General features: G+C 42.8%; 1 protein-coding gene across 2 annotated transcripts; it reads right to left on the reverse strand.

Moving 5' to 3' along the window:
* Positions 1-141: 141 nt before the first annotated feature.
* Positions 142-10,598, reverse strand: LOC110507827 (beta-secretase 2). 2 transcript variants are annotated; one of them, XM_021588120.3, is made up of 9 exons: positions 10,005-10,598; positions 5,110-5,198; positions 4,640-4,853; positions 3,915-4,046; positions 3,229-3,363; positions 2,722-2,823; positions 2,053-2,202; positions 1,743-1,911; positions 142-1,626 (listed from the first exon to the last, which is right to left on the reverse strand). In XM_021588120.3, the coding sequence occupies exons 1-9, from the start codon at positions 10,293-10,295 to the stop codon at positions 1,382-1,384; spliced, it is 1,527 nt and encodes a 508-aa protein (XP_021443795.1). In that variant the 5' UTR covers positions 10,296-10,598; the 3' UTR covers positions 142-1,381. The 2 variants fall into 2 exon arrangements, with proteins under 2 accessions (XP_021443795.1, XP_021443794.1); XM_021588119.3 differs by having other exon boundaries at positions 1,743-1,929; positions 10,005-10,569.
* Between the last annotated feature and the right edge of the window lie 5,745 nt (positions 10,599-16,343).

Raw genomic sequence — 16,343 nt, forward strand, 5'->3', positions numbered from 1 at the left:
GTTTCCTTAAAACAAACTGACCACTAATCCAGTAAGTTCCTCACGGTCTTCTGTATACTGTACTGTCTCCCCTATGCTTGAAGAGTGGTCTTAGTAGTTGCTCTTGAATGCAAGATTAGAGAAACAGAACCTGCACCATGGTGCTCTCTACTTGTGTAACTCTTTATTCATAATATTCAAGTGAATGGTGAATTGTTTTTATCCAGGTTGGAATACAGGCCGGGCGTTTTATCACGCTGGAATGAGAGCCTTTACTTTAATCTGATCAATTTAATTATATACAATCACAATTATGGCACTGATACATTTAAACAATCGTGAACAGTTTAAATTAAAACCGCACCTGATTTTGTATCAAACACCTTTGCAAAGAAATATTTAACTTTTTGAAAATACAGTACAATACTTTTTTTTGGCCAATACATCTCCCCTTTTGAAATCATGGGTAACGTAAAATGTAGAAAATATTATTTAACATAGAAATACTCCAAATACAAATCAGGTTTCTGTATGTCTACTAATGGTGAGGTTTTGAAATATTATACAATCATTCATGTTGACTTAAATATCAACTACACAATGTCATTACAAAATCCTTTTAACACAGATTGCTTCATTCTCCATTCATACAGATGGAGTGATATTCATAATTTGACACTTTTGATCACTTTTTACAGTTAAACAGAATGTCGCAAACCCATGCTAGCTCCCATATGAGATGGCTGTGACTTGATAGCATTGTAAACGACAAGGGACGTATATCAACCTACGTGTATCATCTTCTATTGTCTGACCTCCTGGTTGTACTTTGAATAAAAACATTTAGTCAACTCAACTCTTAATAAAACAGCTTGACAAAGGACATTTCCTACAAAACTTTCATCACACAGCAAAGAAGAAAATTGTAATGAAAGAATGGTAATGATACCTATGGGGAACATTCAACAAACTTGAGTAATTTACAATATGCTATTTTGAGTTGAGGCTTCTGAGAAGTAAAAAGAATCATTGCTGTTTAAGAGTTCTTAGGACCTTGTCTCAGGTGAGAGCAGTGCACTTCACTACCATGTTGTAGGCAGTGAGGAATCAGCAGGAAATATGTGCAAGGAGTGACTGGGCTGGCATAGATAGCATTCCTTTCTGCTACCCAACCAGTCTAATAATGTGTCTAAATTAAATCAGAAGTTGCTGTGAAACTGGAGTGCAAAAAACTGGTAACATCTAAACTAAGAAAAGCATTCTCTGGTCAAACTGCAGTCTCCATGATGTGTCCAGAGAACAGTCCTATTGGTCACTGCAGCCCCAACCCCTCCCCTCTCCCTGCCTCAGTAGAATTGGAACTCCCGGTGGCCGTCGTCGTCCTACCCGAGGCCCGCCTCAGTCATTTGATGCGGTGGCGGACCAGCGAGGACTCATCAGTGATCTCGCCGGACCGGTCTCGGTGACGACAGGGCAGGACGAGGAGGAGGAGCAGGATGAGGAGCACCACGACACAGACGGCCACTAGGGCGTAGGAGATGACCCAGAGAAGGGGCTCCTTCAGCAGCCCTCCAGCAGCACAGTCAGATGCCACGTCTGCAGATGAGAAGGGCCCAGAGATCTCTGACACGGCTATCCCACCGTTCACTGGAGAGAGGAACCAGGGTTATAATAGCTAACGTACTGTGGAATGTAAGAAGGGTATACAAAGAGCACTTGACCAGGCGCATCTAAGACCCAATAATAATGTCTCCAGCACTCACCTGCACATCTGCTGACAGCGAAGCCCACTCTCTTCTCTGCCCGGTCGAAGATGACGTAGAAGCCCTCCATGACGGTTGCTCCTATCACCAGGCCGTTGGCTGACGACGAGATGCCGAAGCGGAAGCAGTCCAGCGTACCGTCCACATCTGTGATTGGCTGGATATACAGCTGCAGGGAGCAGCCACACTAATGTCAATAAAAGAGCTGTCGGCAAACAGATCTAAAGCTCATAACAAGATGGCTGATGTTGGTTAGAGTAAGCAAACAACAAACACACAGAGGCAACATGGGGGACGTTTGTTATGTCACCTGAGGGAGGATGGAGATTTTGAAGGACTGGCTGGTGTTGGTGGCTCTCAGGTAGATGGACAGTTTGGGGAAGAACCTCCAAGGTGTCTCCCCCTTCAACCAGCAGGCCAGTTTAGTGCCACCCCAAAACCCCGAGGTGAAGTCCTGGATCTGGACCATAGAAAGACAGCGATGGATTAAGACTCCAATAAAATTACTCTGAGTTGTGAAAAAAAGGTGTACTTTACATAGATAACCACTCATTTTCTCTCAGATCCGTAGACCAGAACAAAGTTGCCATATAGGGGTGGACAAATATAAGCCATGGTATAGAAAGGAAATAAGTTGCAGTGTCCTCAGTCTACACATTTACTGAAGTGTCCTCAGTCTACACATTTACTGAAGTGTCCTCAGTCTACACATTTACTGAAGTGTCCTCAGTCTACACATTTACTGAAGTGTCCTCAGTCTACACATTTACTGAAGTGTCCTCGGTCTACACATTTACTGAAGTGTCCTCAGTCTACACATTTACTGAAGTGTCCTCAGTCTACACATTTACTGAAGTGTCCTCAGTCTACACATTTACTGAAGTGTCCTCAGTCTACACATTTACTGAAGTGTCCTCAGACAACCAGGTTATCCTAGAAGTTCTTTGTCATTTGATCATGGGCACAGCGGCTGACATACCAGAGATGTTCTTGAGATGGCCTCAACCACAGCACTGAACACATTCACAGGCAGCCGCAGAAGAGTGGTTCCACTGTCCACTATGGCTTTATCCTTGTTGTACTGCGAGAAGGAGAGGGAAAGAGAATGAAAGAGAGAGAGGAAGATGTATAAAGAAAGGGGAAAACATATTGTTTTCAGTTGCATATTTCATTTCAGAAGACCTTGATCAAACAAAAAGCTGAAATGTCCACCTTGGTTCCTGGAAGGCTTCAGAAACAGGTTTACCACATTCTTGTGTCTCAGCTCAGGCATGCTTTATTAACTGTTGCTTTATATCCTCTTTCCAGACTTGCACTACAGGCTCATCCAGAAAGAATGTTCACTAGAAACAACCTTACGTCTTAAGGCCACGGTTAGGCTTTGTTCCTCAAACCTGACGTGTTGTGCAGATTTGAAATACTTTGCAAACCATTTAGACCAGGAAAGGGCAATTCAGAAAACAACAGTGGACAGTTTGTCTCATACCTCTTTGCAGTCCAGGTTTAGATTCTGATCCCCAACCTCCAGCTTCAATACTTCCACCTGATAGTACCACTCTTCCTTTATAGGGGTGTACCACATGGACCCCGAATACAATGTTGGTTCAACCCCTCCCATGACCTGAAACAAAACAGGGTTTTCATTCACTTTACAAATTAATGAATACAATGATAGCCTGAATACTGTAATAAAACTACAATGGCATGCCTTAGCAATGTTTGGCATGGCATTGCAGACACTGATTACACCCCACTATCTCTCCCATCTGCTGCACTCACTCACGTGGTCGGCTCAACCGCGACTGCTCTTAAAACACCAACAGACCTGCACTCGGCAAGGGGCTATCTTAGCTTAATTAGCCACTCGCTAACTAGATTGGGTGTACAATGGGGAAACGCATTGAGAGGCGCAGAGACTTGCTAGCGATCATGCTTCTAAGAAGCACCATGCCGCTCAGTCTAATCCACCCTTGAAAGGTTTATCTGGTCTGGGCGTCGGGAGAAATATTATGCCAAGCAACTGCCTAGCGTGTGTGAGATGAACAGCCTCAATAATCATCTTCTTTGACAGTACAACAACCAGCCTTTGTAAGGAAGTCCCCCCCCCCCACCCCACCCCACCATTCACTCCTCCCATTCATAACCTTTAGCTTTCTCCTCCTGACTACTCACAAGACTTCCCCCCGTGGGGTCGGCAGTGGAGCTGGCTGACAACCCAGCTCCGCACATCTGTAGGGAGAACACATCTGGGATGTCTGTCTGTCGTACCACGGAGTTAAAGAAAGGCTCCACCGAGGAGTCAGGCTGGGAAACAGGAGACATAAACACAAACCACTCTGGTCATTAACTTAGTGTAAAATAGTGTAACGTATTGGCTGTCCTATTGGTCAATAGTGAAGCTGTAAGCACAGAGAATGACAGGAGAAAGTCTTATCAGTTATCACCCTGACTAAACAGGATCCCCCTTCTCTATACCTTGATATATACACCATGTGAAGTCAAGGGCCAGATATATGCATGTGATGCATGACAAACATTCTGAAAATCATCTGAACCTGAACAAAGCTGAGATCCACAGTAGAGTGGTCACTGTATGTCAATGATTTAAAATAGTTGATCTCAAAATCTGCATAAGGCATACATTGTGTAAGCTCAGAATAGCCTAACCAACATTACGCCCCATGGTTCTGTGTGATGATGAGATCACAGTTCCATTCTGAACAGTATCATGTGTGTGAACCTTCTCCGGTTGAGTTCATTTGATCTTTGATAACATTCAGCAGCTCTTCACGCCCCACCACGCTTACGGACACCACTGTGCCAAATCAAATAGACATGGCGATATCCTTCATATCCAGAGTCTCAGAGGGCATGAGGACCCCCCCCTCCCCATTTACCCGAGCCAGCAGGGGGTAGGCCAGACCCAGGATGCCCTGCCAGTTGACCCCCGGGAGGAAGAATCCGTCAGAGGAAAAGATGGTGGCGATGTTGATGGTGAGGGTGCCAGCGATGCTGGGTATGAGGACGCGGTCGGTGCCCAGCTCGCCCTCCCAGTTGCCCTGGGTGTACTTGACGGCCACGCCCCTGCCAGTGGACTTGTACGTACTGGAGCTGAACACAGGGACAGTCAGGGAGATTAAGCAGCACTCTTAGACAAAGGAAATCTTATCAAATGAATGCCTGAGACAATTATAAACAAACATAAAACATGATCAGATTGTAGTATAAATTATGTGATTGATGTGAAACACTGATTATTTAATTAAGGCATTTTCTAATATTATGAGGCCACCAAATGTAATGCATAGCCTTCTCATTGACCCAATAGAAAGAGTTTCCACAGAGCAAATATGCGAGCCTGACTCACAGTGCTGTGTTGAAGAAGTGTGTGATAAAGGGATGTGCTGCTGCAGCCACTGCAAAGTTACTGCTTCCCGTATCAACCAGGATATTCAGCTGGAAAAACAAAAGAGTAGCGAGTACTTTATCAGTCATTCAACCATCTGTGTTACTCATCCGCACCCCTCTTAAGACACCATAAACACACAAACTGACTCAGTCAGCGATCATGATTTGAGCAGGGCAGGTTATTTACTATGCTTCTGACGTCTGAAGATTTGGGAAAAAAAGCTCTCTGGTCTGGTATCTTTTGAAAAAACATGCCCACGTTACTCCTGCCCATTGCTCCATAGTCTAAAACTCTCTCCATCCTGGTATTTGTCAGCGGTGTGCGAGCAGGAGCGGAACATGAGCTAGCAAAGCAGCAGTTGAGATCTTGTTGTCTCAGGCATAAATTCAACTAGGGGAACTAATGAGATAACCGACTTCTGTCACATCGGTGACGTGCAGAAGGGTCATTACTGAACATTCCTCATCATTAAAGAGGCTGTGCTCTCCACAGCTCCGCTCGCAACAAAGGAGTTTATTTACCATTTAAATGTGTTAGGCTGCTTAACTAGCCTTTAAAGCACTTTGGATTGATGGAGGAGAGGCAACATAAAGGGAACACACAGGAAAGCGGTCTGCTGGTGTGACATTACACTTCCTGCGTCTTCCCTAAAGCAGCCTGAGGAAAATGTGATTTTCGGGATATTTGTTTCCATCCAACTAAAGCATGGGCTTCGTCAAAGCTAAGAATAAGAAGTAACTCATTCAGAAATTTTACAGTGAAGACCTTATTTCACACCCAGACAAAACAAATGTAGCATTCTGCTCTCAATAAATAGGCTGCTTGAGTATTCTGCATTCTTGTTGTCGACCCGGTTCTGAGAAGAAAACAAACCCAGTTGAGCAGGAACCATTGATGACCGACAAAAACGGAGCAAATAGGCTTAGCTATCCCTCGCAATATAGGCTATACAAAAACCCTAGCAGGATCTACACACAACACCCAATAATGACAAAGTGAAAACATGTTTAGACTTTTTTGCAAATTGATTGAAAATGAAATACAAATGATTAATTTACATAAGTATTCACACCCGAGTCAATATATTGCTACCATTTCGTAGCGATTACAGCTGTGAGCATTTCTGGGCAAGTCTCTAAGAGCTTTGGACACCTGGATTGTACAATATTTGCACATTATTGTTTGAAATTCTTCAAGCTCTGTCAAAACTGTAACTAGGTTACTTAACTCCATTGTATATTTGGCAATGGCATGCCTTATATTTTATGTTATTGTCCTGCTGAAAGGTGAATTTGTCTCTCAGGAAAGCAGACTGAACCAGGTTTTCCTCTAGGATTTTGCCTGTGCTTAGCTCCATTCCATTTCTTTTTATGTATAAAAAAATAAATAAACTCCCTAGTCCTTGTGAGGAAAAGCCTACCCATAACATGATGCAGCCACCACCATGCTTGGAAATATGAAGAGTGGTACTCAGTGATGTGTTGAATTTGCACCACTTTGATTTCAGGATATAAAGTTAATTTCTTTGCCACATTTTTGGCAGTTTTACGTTAGTGCCTTATTGCAAACAGGATGCATATTCTGTACAGGCTTCCTTTCCACTCTGTCATTTAGGTTAGTATTGTGGAGTAAATCCAATGTTGTTGATCCATCTTCAGTTCTCTCCTATCACAGCCATTACAAACTCTAACAGTTTTAAAGTCACCATTGGCCTCACTGTGAAATCCCTGAGCAGTTTCCTTCCTCTCCGGCAACTGATTTAGGAAGGATGCCTGTATCTTTGTAGTGACTGGCTGTATGGATACACCATCAAAAGTGTAATTAATAACTTCACCATGCCCAAAGGGATATTTAATGTCAGTTTATTTTTTAAACCATCTACCAATATGTGCTCTTCTTTGCGAGGCTTTGGAAAACCTCCCTGATCTTTGTGTCTGAAATTCACTGCTCGACTGAGGGACCTTATCTGTATGTGTGGGGTACAGAGATGAGGTAGTAATTCAAAAATCATGTTAAACACTATTATTGCACACAGAGTCCATGCAACTTAAGCACATTTTTACTCCAGAACTTATTTAGGCTTGCCATAACAAAAGGGGTTGAATGCTTATTGACTCAAGACATTTAAGCTTTTCATTTTCAATTAATTAGTTAACATTTCTAAAAACATAATTCCACTTTGACATTGAGGTATTGTGTGTAGGCCAGTGACAAACAAAACTCAATTTAATACATTTCAAATTCAGGCTGTAATACAACAAAATGTGGAAAAAGTCAAGGGGTGTGAATACTTTCTGAAGGCACTGTACTTCCTCAAAGCTCTGTTGCGTCCCTATCAGTTGGACTGGCCGAAGTCCCACCACTATGGCTCTGCCATCTGAAACTCTACTGCCACCACACAGATGGCAGCACGCCACTCATGCTGGGCCCAAACCAGAAAGACCATCCTGACGCAGCCTGTTGGGGAAAACTAGGGGCATTTCCTTGTATCTCCTACCCTCTCAATCCTCTTCCGTACTCCCCTAGCTTGGCTGGGCGGAACCACCAGGCAAATCCCTTCTCTTCCCCATCCCTGAGCCAGCATGGCGGCTTGGTCGCCTGTGGTTGAGCCTTGCCTGGCTAATTAGCAGAGGCTCTGTGGCGGGGATGTGCATCTGCTACCTGTTTGTACCAATTAGCAGATGTGAGGCACTCCAGCCGACACCTCGGCCTAGCTGCGACGGGGCTAACAGATGTGGCAATTAGTGGTTCATCTGAATAACGCCTTGTTTAACACCAGGCCTTTAATTATATCATAGATAGAACTGTTTGAGGATTGGTGTTATTGTGCCCCCCTCCCCTTGTTCTCTCTTCCCCTCCCCACCTCTTCCCTCCCCTCCCTCCCTCTTCTCTCCCCTCCCCTCCCTACCTCTCATCTGATTATAGTCAGAGGTGTTACTTAGCCAGGTTCATTTTAGTGAGGTCAGATTCCTTCAGTGTGATTATTCCACTAATAAGCACAAGGAAATGACAAGGCAGAAATATGCTTGATAAGATTGTGGGAACCAGAGTCTGGCTGTGCCATAGCCATGGAATCTTGCTAACACCCAACTCTTGGTCCAACAATAAAAAGTGTTCCAGCTAAGAACACACTGGCTTTATCAATAACTATATATTGATACTAACATATTGTAAACATTCCAAAGACTGAGAAGTGTGGGTACCTAAAACTGCATGCAATTAGAGCCAAATGGAAAAACCAGGCATAAATGAGGACAGGGGGAAATAGATGGTGATGGAGAGGGAGATATTTATATAAAACCTAGAACAAAAGAACAGAAACTGTGGGCCACATTCCTCCAGATCCATTGGTAGAGTTTGAGCAGATTTCAGCTTTCTCCCTGAGCCTTTGTGCCTCATAATTCTGGTCAGCTGCCTGGCCAGTGGAGCCCAAGCAGAGGCTCGGGTCTAGCAGCATCATGTGAGCTCATGTGCGTGGGAGCTTACATGGCAGAACCAGGCCCTGGGCTCAGAGCTGGCTGCAGTCTCACTCTCGCCGTCACCCCCTCCTGCCCACCCCCCCGTGCCCCAGGGGCTAACAGCCTCCCCACACCCTCTCTCCAGATCACATGTTGGCGAGAAAAACTATTTGCAGACAGACAGGCTTGGTCATAAGTTAGCCTACTAAATATCATGGCCTAAATGTGAACATGTATTGCATTATGTAGTTGAATTTGTAGGCTCTATTACAGTGTATTAACAACACTTATATATATATATATATATATATACACACTGAGAATACCAAACATTAGGAACACCTTCCAGTGCTTGACTGGAGCTCACAGAAGCAGAGTACTGGCGCCTCAAATTTTCTACTGCTTGAGCTCCTATTCCTCTTATAGAATATTAGCTCAAAAGTATTGTGGAGGTCCTGCACCTAAATATAAACAATACCAGCACCCAAAATGAGTACTGGAACCTAGTTCAGTCCAAGTCAAGCACCTTCCTAATATTGAGTTGCATCCTCCCTTTTGCCCTCTGAACAGCCTCCATAACACCTCCACAAGGTGTTAAAAGCATTCCACAGGGATTCTGGCCTATGTTGACTCCAATGCTTCCTACAGTTGTATCATGTTGGCTGGATATCCTTTGGGTGGTGGACCATTCTTGATACACACGGGAAACTGTTGAGCATGAAAAACCCAGCAGCGTTGCAGTTCTTGACACAAAAAGTGTGCATGGCACCTACTACCATACCCCGTTCAAAAGCACTTAAATCTTTTGTCTTGCCCATTCATCCTCTGAATGGCACACATACACAATCCATGCTTGAATTGTCTCAATGCTTAAAAATTATTCTTTAACCTATCTCCCCTTCATCTACACTGATGGAAGTGGATTTTAAAAAAGTGACATCAATAAGGCATCATAGCTTTCACCTGTTCAATCTGTCATGAAAAAAGCAGCTGTTTTGCATACACACACACACACACACATACATACATACACATACATACATACATACATATACACACACACACACACACACATACATACATATACATACATACATACATACATACACACACATATATATACATATACATATTTTTATACATATATAAATAAAATACATATATAATACATATGTATATTCATATATACATATATAAATAAATTCATATACACACACACACACACACACACACACACACACACACACACACACACATACACATACACATATATACATATATACACACACACACATATAAATAAATGTCTACTTCATTCGATTACATTTGGACTAAAGAGGTCAAGAAATGTATTCTACATTGAAAACTTTAAAACAATAGGTAATATTTTTTTACCTTTTGACCAGGGGTACCCAGTGTCATCTCCATGTAGTAACCTCTGCCAGAATCGCCTTGTAAGTTATTGACCATGTCCAAAAAGTTCACTATTCCAGCTGGATCAGATGCCAGGGACAGTCCATTTCCTGAGGCTTGTATTAGTTTCAGAGGAGTTAAATCCAAATCCAAAGAAGAGTTAAACTTACCTGTAAATATTTTAAGTGGAATGGTATAGAGAGATTTTGCCATTCCAAAACAGAGCATGATAAATAATGCTCTAAGGGGGATCGAACCGTTATGGTAAGCCATGGCAAATATTATTCAGGGAAAGTCAAACCTCGGAAAATGTCCAGCTCCTTGTTCAAAGTTTGCGCCTTAGTTTTCAGCTTGGCCATCATTAGACCTCTAGTGAGGTAATCATGTTGAACGTGATGTTCAGACGACGACGCTGAAGAAACATAAGAAACAACCTCGGCTTTCACATTCAGACGCTTTCAGAAGTTTACTACTCTCTCCAAAAGTTGTTTGCCTTATTTATTATTTTGGATGGATGACTTCCTGAATTCCATATCACGGATGTGACGAAGTGCCACCACTTTTATTTTTTTGGTCAGGGAAAATTTGCTTGGAGGGCGCCTATGGGCGCACCATAGAGATAGTTAGAGGACTTATATCTGTTTCGTTTTAGCGTATGCGACAGCATGGGCAGCGCCAATGAGGCTACAACCCATAGCAATCCCCACCCAGTTAACTACTCGGACTACTTTAACATGGTGGAAGCCCTCAATGGCGCTGCCCATGATAAATATTACTTTTGGACACTAGAGGCCTCTATCATTGTCAACGTGATTTCCCTGTGTTTTGCATATACTTCTGGCTGTTTTGGTGGGATGGAGTGATATCACCATACAGTAAATTAGTTAATAGACCATAACAAAGAAAATTCCCAAACTCTGCCAATAACAGCTATTATTCAGTTTCCCCCTCCCTACTCAGATCCCTCCCACACTAACTTAACATAGTAGGCATAAAATAATTGCCTAAAACTAGATCCCCTACATACTGGTCTTGAGGAGAAGAAGAAAAACTGTCCAGGGGAGGGTCTCTTCTGCACTGTTCAACCAATCTAGTCAATGTGGAGGAGAAGTTAATATAGTGTCACCTTGTTATTAATGTCCAAAAGTGGAAGTCAGATTACAGGCTCTCTTTCCATTAACCCCTGAAAACTGGAACATCCGGCTGCTGGGAAACTCCCAGATAGTTGTCGCAAAATTCTTCCTTGAGAAATTGCAATTTGCTAAGAAACTATTTTTGTTGTTGTTATTTTTTACCAAATCAAATCAAATTGTATTGGTCATACACATGGTTAGCAGATGTATATGCAAGTGTAGCGAAATGCTTGTGCTTCTAGTTCCAACAGTGCAATAATATCTAACAAGTAATCTAACAATTCCCAACCACTACCTAATACACACATCTAACAAGTAATCTAACAATTCCCCAACAACTACCTAATACACACAAGTCTAAAGGGGTGAATGAGAATGTGTACCTGTAAGTATATGGATGAGCGATGGCCAAGCGGCATAGGCAAGGTTCAGTAGATGGTATAAAATACAGTATTCATGTGATATGAGTAATGTAAGATATGTAGACATTATTAAAGTGGCTTTATTTAGAGTGGCATTGTTTAAAGTGACTAGTGATCCATTTATTAAAGTGCCCAGTGATTGGGTCTCAATACAGTATGTACACGAGATATGAGTAATGTAAGATACGTAGTAGACCTTATTAAAGTCACATTATTTAGAAGGGGTATTGTTTAAAGTGACTAGTGATCCATTTACTAAATTGTCCAGTGATTGGGTCAATGTAGGCAGCAGCCTCTCTGAGTTAGTGATTGCTGTTTAGCAGTCTGATGGCCTTGAGATAGAAGCTGTTTCTCAATCTCTCGTTCCCAGCTTTGATGCACCTGTACTGACCTTGCCTTCTAAATGACAGCCGTGTGAACAGGCAGTGGCTCGGGTGGTTGTTGTTCTTGATGATCTTTTTGGCCTTCCTGTGACATCGGGTGCTGTAGGTGTCATGGAGGGCAGGTAGTTTGCTCCCGGTGATGCATTGTGCAGACAGCACCACCCTCTGGAGAGCCGTGCGGTTGAGGGTGGTGCAGTTGCCGTACCAGGCTGTGATACAGCCCGACAGGATGCTCTCGATTGTGCATCTGTAAAAGTTTGTCAGGGTTTGGGTGACAAGCCAACATTTCTTCAGCCTCGTGAGGTTAAAGAGGCAGTGTGGCGCCTTCTTCACCAGACTGTCCACACATTTCAGTTTGTCTGTGATGTGTACGCCCAGGAACTTGCAACTTTACACCTTCTCCACTGCTATCCCTTCGATGTGGATAAGGGTGCTCCCTCTGCTGTTTCCAGAAGTCCACGATCATCTCCTTTGTTTTGTTGACGTTAAGTGAGAGGTTATTTTCCTGACACCACACCAGTGCCCTCACCTCCTCCCTGTAGGCTGTCTCGTCTTTGTTGGTGATCAAGCCCACTACTGTTGTGTCATCTGCAAACTTGATGATTGAGTTGGAGGCGTGCATGGCCACGCAGTCGTGGGTGAACAGGGAGTACAGGAGAGGGCTGAGCCCACACCCTTGTGGGACCCCAGTGTTGAGGGCCAGCGAAGTGGAGATGTTGTTTCCTACCTTCACCACCTGGGGGTGGCCCGTCAGAAAGTCCAGGACCCAGTTGCACAGGGAGGGGTTGAGACCCAGGGCCTCCAGCTTGATGATGAGCTTGGAGGGTATTATGGTGTTGAATGCTGAGCTGTAGTCAATGAACAGCATTCTTACATACAGTGGCTTGCGAAAGTATTCACCCCCTTGGCATTTTTCCTATTTTGTTACCTTACAATCTGGAATTTGGGGGGCGGTTGTATCATTTTGATTTACACAACATGCCTACCACTTTGAAGATGCAAAATATTTTTTTTATTGTGGAATGAACAATAAATAAGATTTAAAAAACTTGAGCATGCATAACTATTCACCCCCCAAAGTCAATACTTTTTCAATACAGAATCACCTTTTGCAGCAATTACAGTTGCAAGTCTCTTGGGGTATGTCTCTTTAAGTTTGGCACATCTAGCCACTGGGATTTTTGCCCATTCTTCAAGGCAAAACTGCTCCAGCTCCTTCAAGTTGGATGGGCTCCACTGGTGTACAGCAATCTTTAAATCATACCACAGATTCTCGATTGGATTGAGGTCTGGGCTTTGACGAGGCCATTCCAAGACATTTAAATGTTTCTCCTTAAACCACGCGAGTGTTGCTTTAGTAGTATCTTAGGGTCATTTTTTAAAATTAATTTATTATATAACTAGGCAAGTCAGTTAAGAACAAATTCCTATTTACAATGACAGCCTAGGAACAGTGGGTTAACTGCCTTGTTCAGGGGCAGAACAACAGATCTTTACCTTGTCAGCTCGGGGATTCAATCTAGCAACCTTTCGGTTACTGGCCCAATGCTCTAACTACTAGGCAACCTGCCGCCCAATTGTCCTGCTGGAAGGTGAATCTCTGGAAGACTGAAACAGGTTTCCCTCAAGTATTTCCCTGTATTTAGCGCCATCCATCATTACTTCAATTCTGACCAGTTTCTCAGTCGCTGCCGATAAAAAACATCCCCACAGCATGATGCTGCCACCACCATGCTGTTATTCTCGGGGTGATGAGAGGTGTTGGGTTTGCACCAGACATAGCATTTACCTTGATGGCCAAAAAGCTCAATTTTAGTCTCATCTAACCAGAGTACCTTCTTCCATATGTTTGAGGAGTCTCCCACATGCCTTTTGGTGAACACCAAACGTGTTTGCTTATTTTTTTCTTTAAGCAATGTCTTTTTCCTGGCCACTCTTCTATAAAGCCCAGCTCTGTGGAGTGCACGGCTTAAAGTGGTCCCATGAACAGAAAGTCCAATCTCCGCTGTGGAGCTTTGCAGCTCCTTTAGGGTTATAATTGGTCTCTTTGTTGCCTCTCTGATTAAATCACTCCTTGCCGGGTCCGTGAGTTTTGGTGGGAGGCCCTCTCTTGACAGGTTTGTTGTTTTTAATAGTGGATTTAATGGTGTTCCGTGGGATGTTCAAAGTTTTGAATATTTTTTTATAACCCAACCCTGATCTGTACTTCTCCACAACTGTCTCCCTGACCTGTTTGGAGAGCTCCTTGGTCTTCATGGTGCCACTTGCTTTGTGGTACCCCTTTGCTTAGTGGTGTTGCAGACTCTGGGGCCTTTCAGAACAGGTGTATAGATACTGACATCATATGACCGATCATGGGACACTTAGATTGCACACAGGTGGACTTTATTTAACTAATCATGTGACTTCTGAAGGTAATTAGTTGCACCAGATCTTCTTTAAGGGGCTTCATAGCAAAGGGGGTGAATATACACGCACCACTTTTCCGCTTATATTTTTTTTTAGTTTCACTTCACCAATTTGTGCTATTTTGTGTATGTCCATTACATGAAATCCAAATAAAAATCCATTTATATTACAGGTTGTAATGCAACAAAATAGGAAAAACGCCAAGGGGGATGAATACATTTACAAGGCACTGTAGGTATTATTTTTGTCCAGATGGGATAGGGCAGCGTACAATGTGATGGCGATTGCTTCATCTGTGGACCTGTTGAGGCGTTATACAAACCGAAGTGGGTCTAGGGTGGCCGGTAAGGTGGCGGTGATATGATCCTTGACTAGCCTCTCAAAGCACTTCATGATGACAGAAGTGAGTGCTTCTTGGGTACAGGAGAAACGGTAGCCATCTTGAAGCATATGGGGACAACAGACTGGGATAGGGAGCGATTAAATATGTCAGTAAACACTATAATGTTTTACAGTACCATTTTAATTAAAAACAATCACAGTGAGGTACTTAATTGTTACCCGGAAATGATTTGATATTGAGATAAATTGGCAGCATTGGCCCTTTAAAAGTGATTTGTGTGCTGTATGGCTAGTCTTTAGCTAGAGGAAACATTTTTTAATTTAGGACTTTTTGTAAGATACAAAATAAATAGGCATACATGAGCTTATATTGTAAATGGAAGAATAACATGGAAATGATTTTGTATTCTTCAATGGTGAAACAGAAGTTTGCCACACAATGACCCATGTGCACAGAGAGGTGTTATTGTCCTATTTGCATCGTGTTCTGATTTGACCCTTGCCCTCCTCGTCCTATCTCAGGCAACAACTGCTGATCCATATGATTGCATAAAAATGACCCAACTACCTACTCCAGTGTCATTAAGTGTCATTAAGGTGGATTCCCTTTAGGCCCTGTCTCACTCACTTGACCAATATGGTGTGGATGACCAGCAAACTGCAAACTGTCCAGTCCGTCTCTGTCACCACAAGTGGAGGGAGAGAGACCCTATTGGTCAGAAGGATCAATATGACACACCACATCACCACACTTTATTCTCTAAAAGCAGCACAGAGACAGGCACTGTCTCTCTTCACAACCCCAATGAGTTCCACTTGGGCTAAGACAGTTCCAGTGTCACATGTCCTCAGTGAAGTTCCACAGCCTACAGCGGAGCTGATAGAGTTTTAATCGCCAGGGAAAAGCATTTACCAAGCTGCTCCATAGCAACACAGCTGCATGCACTGTAGGGCCTCACATGACACAATGAAATGGTACCTACTATGGATATCACCATTTATATAACACCTGATGTTCCTGTATTTAAACTGTACGTAATGTTAGCATCAATGCTTTCCTTTGGCCTCTGCCTTTTAAGTCAAGAAATGTATTCCAGGCAGTCTGCAAGTCAACAATTCATCAGAGTTGTAACATCTCCACATTAAATGTGGAATGAAATTAAACAGAAAGAAAGGTTAGGCATGTGTTCCTAGGTTTTAAAAAATGAAATGTGTACATGTGTATACCATGCTCCATGCCATGATTTAAATGCCAGTTTGAAATTCTGTTGATTGACCAAAATTATACCTGCCACTTTATGGCGTCATGTGAGTAGGGATAACAAAGCAAAATGGCTGTGGTATGAGAACAATGAATACAATGTTTGTTTGGAAACAAAATAGTTCAGTAATTATGCTGTAAAAAATGGTTTAATAATTTGCTAAGAAATAGGGAATTACTGAACTTCTCTCACGTCTCTCAAGGACTTCCTATCATCACAAAGGAGTGGTGAGTGTACTGTACTGTATCAGATTGATACAATATTCCTATTTTATTATAATTCCAGTTTTTGTGGATTTACTGTGTTTTTGGGGGAAAGAATTGAACTGAATTGAATTTTCTCTGGCTCAGCTGGAATATTGGTATTATGT

This window comes from Oncorhynchus mykiss, chromosome 27, assembly GCF_057628025.1.
Source record: "Oncorhynchus mykiss isolate SJ-2025 chromosome 27, ASM5762802v1, whole genome shotgun sequence".
NCBI lineage: Eukaryota > Metazoa > Chordata > Actinopteri > Salmoniformes > Salmonidae > Oncorhynchus > Oncorhynchus mykiss.

What these genes read in the sequence shown, in the direction of transcription:
- LOC110507827 (XM_021588119.3), bottom strand. Translation starts at nt 10,295, where the DNA reads ATGGCTTACCATAACGGTTCGATCCCCCTTAGAGCATTATTTATCATG. An exon ending in TGGGTACCCCTGGTCAAAAG is followed by an intron (nt 5,199 to 10,004) that starts GTAAAAAAATAT and finishes TTGTTTTTCCAG; the next exon opens with CTGAATATCCTGGTTGATAC. An exon ending in CCTACCCCCTGCTGGCTCGG is followed by an intron (nt 4,047 to 4,639) that starts GTAAATGGGGAG and finishes CCTGTTTCCCAG; the next exon opens with CCTGACTCCTCGGTGGAGCC.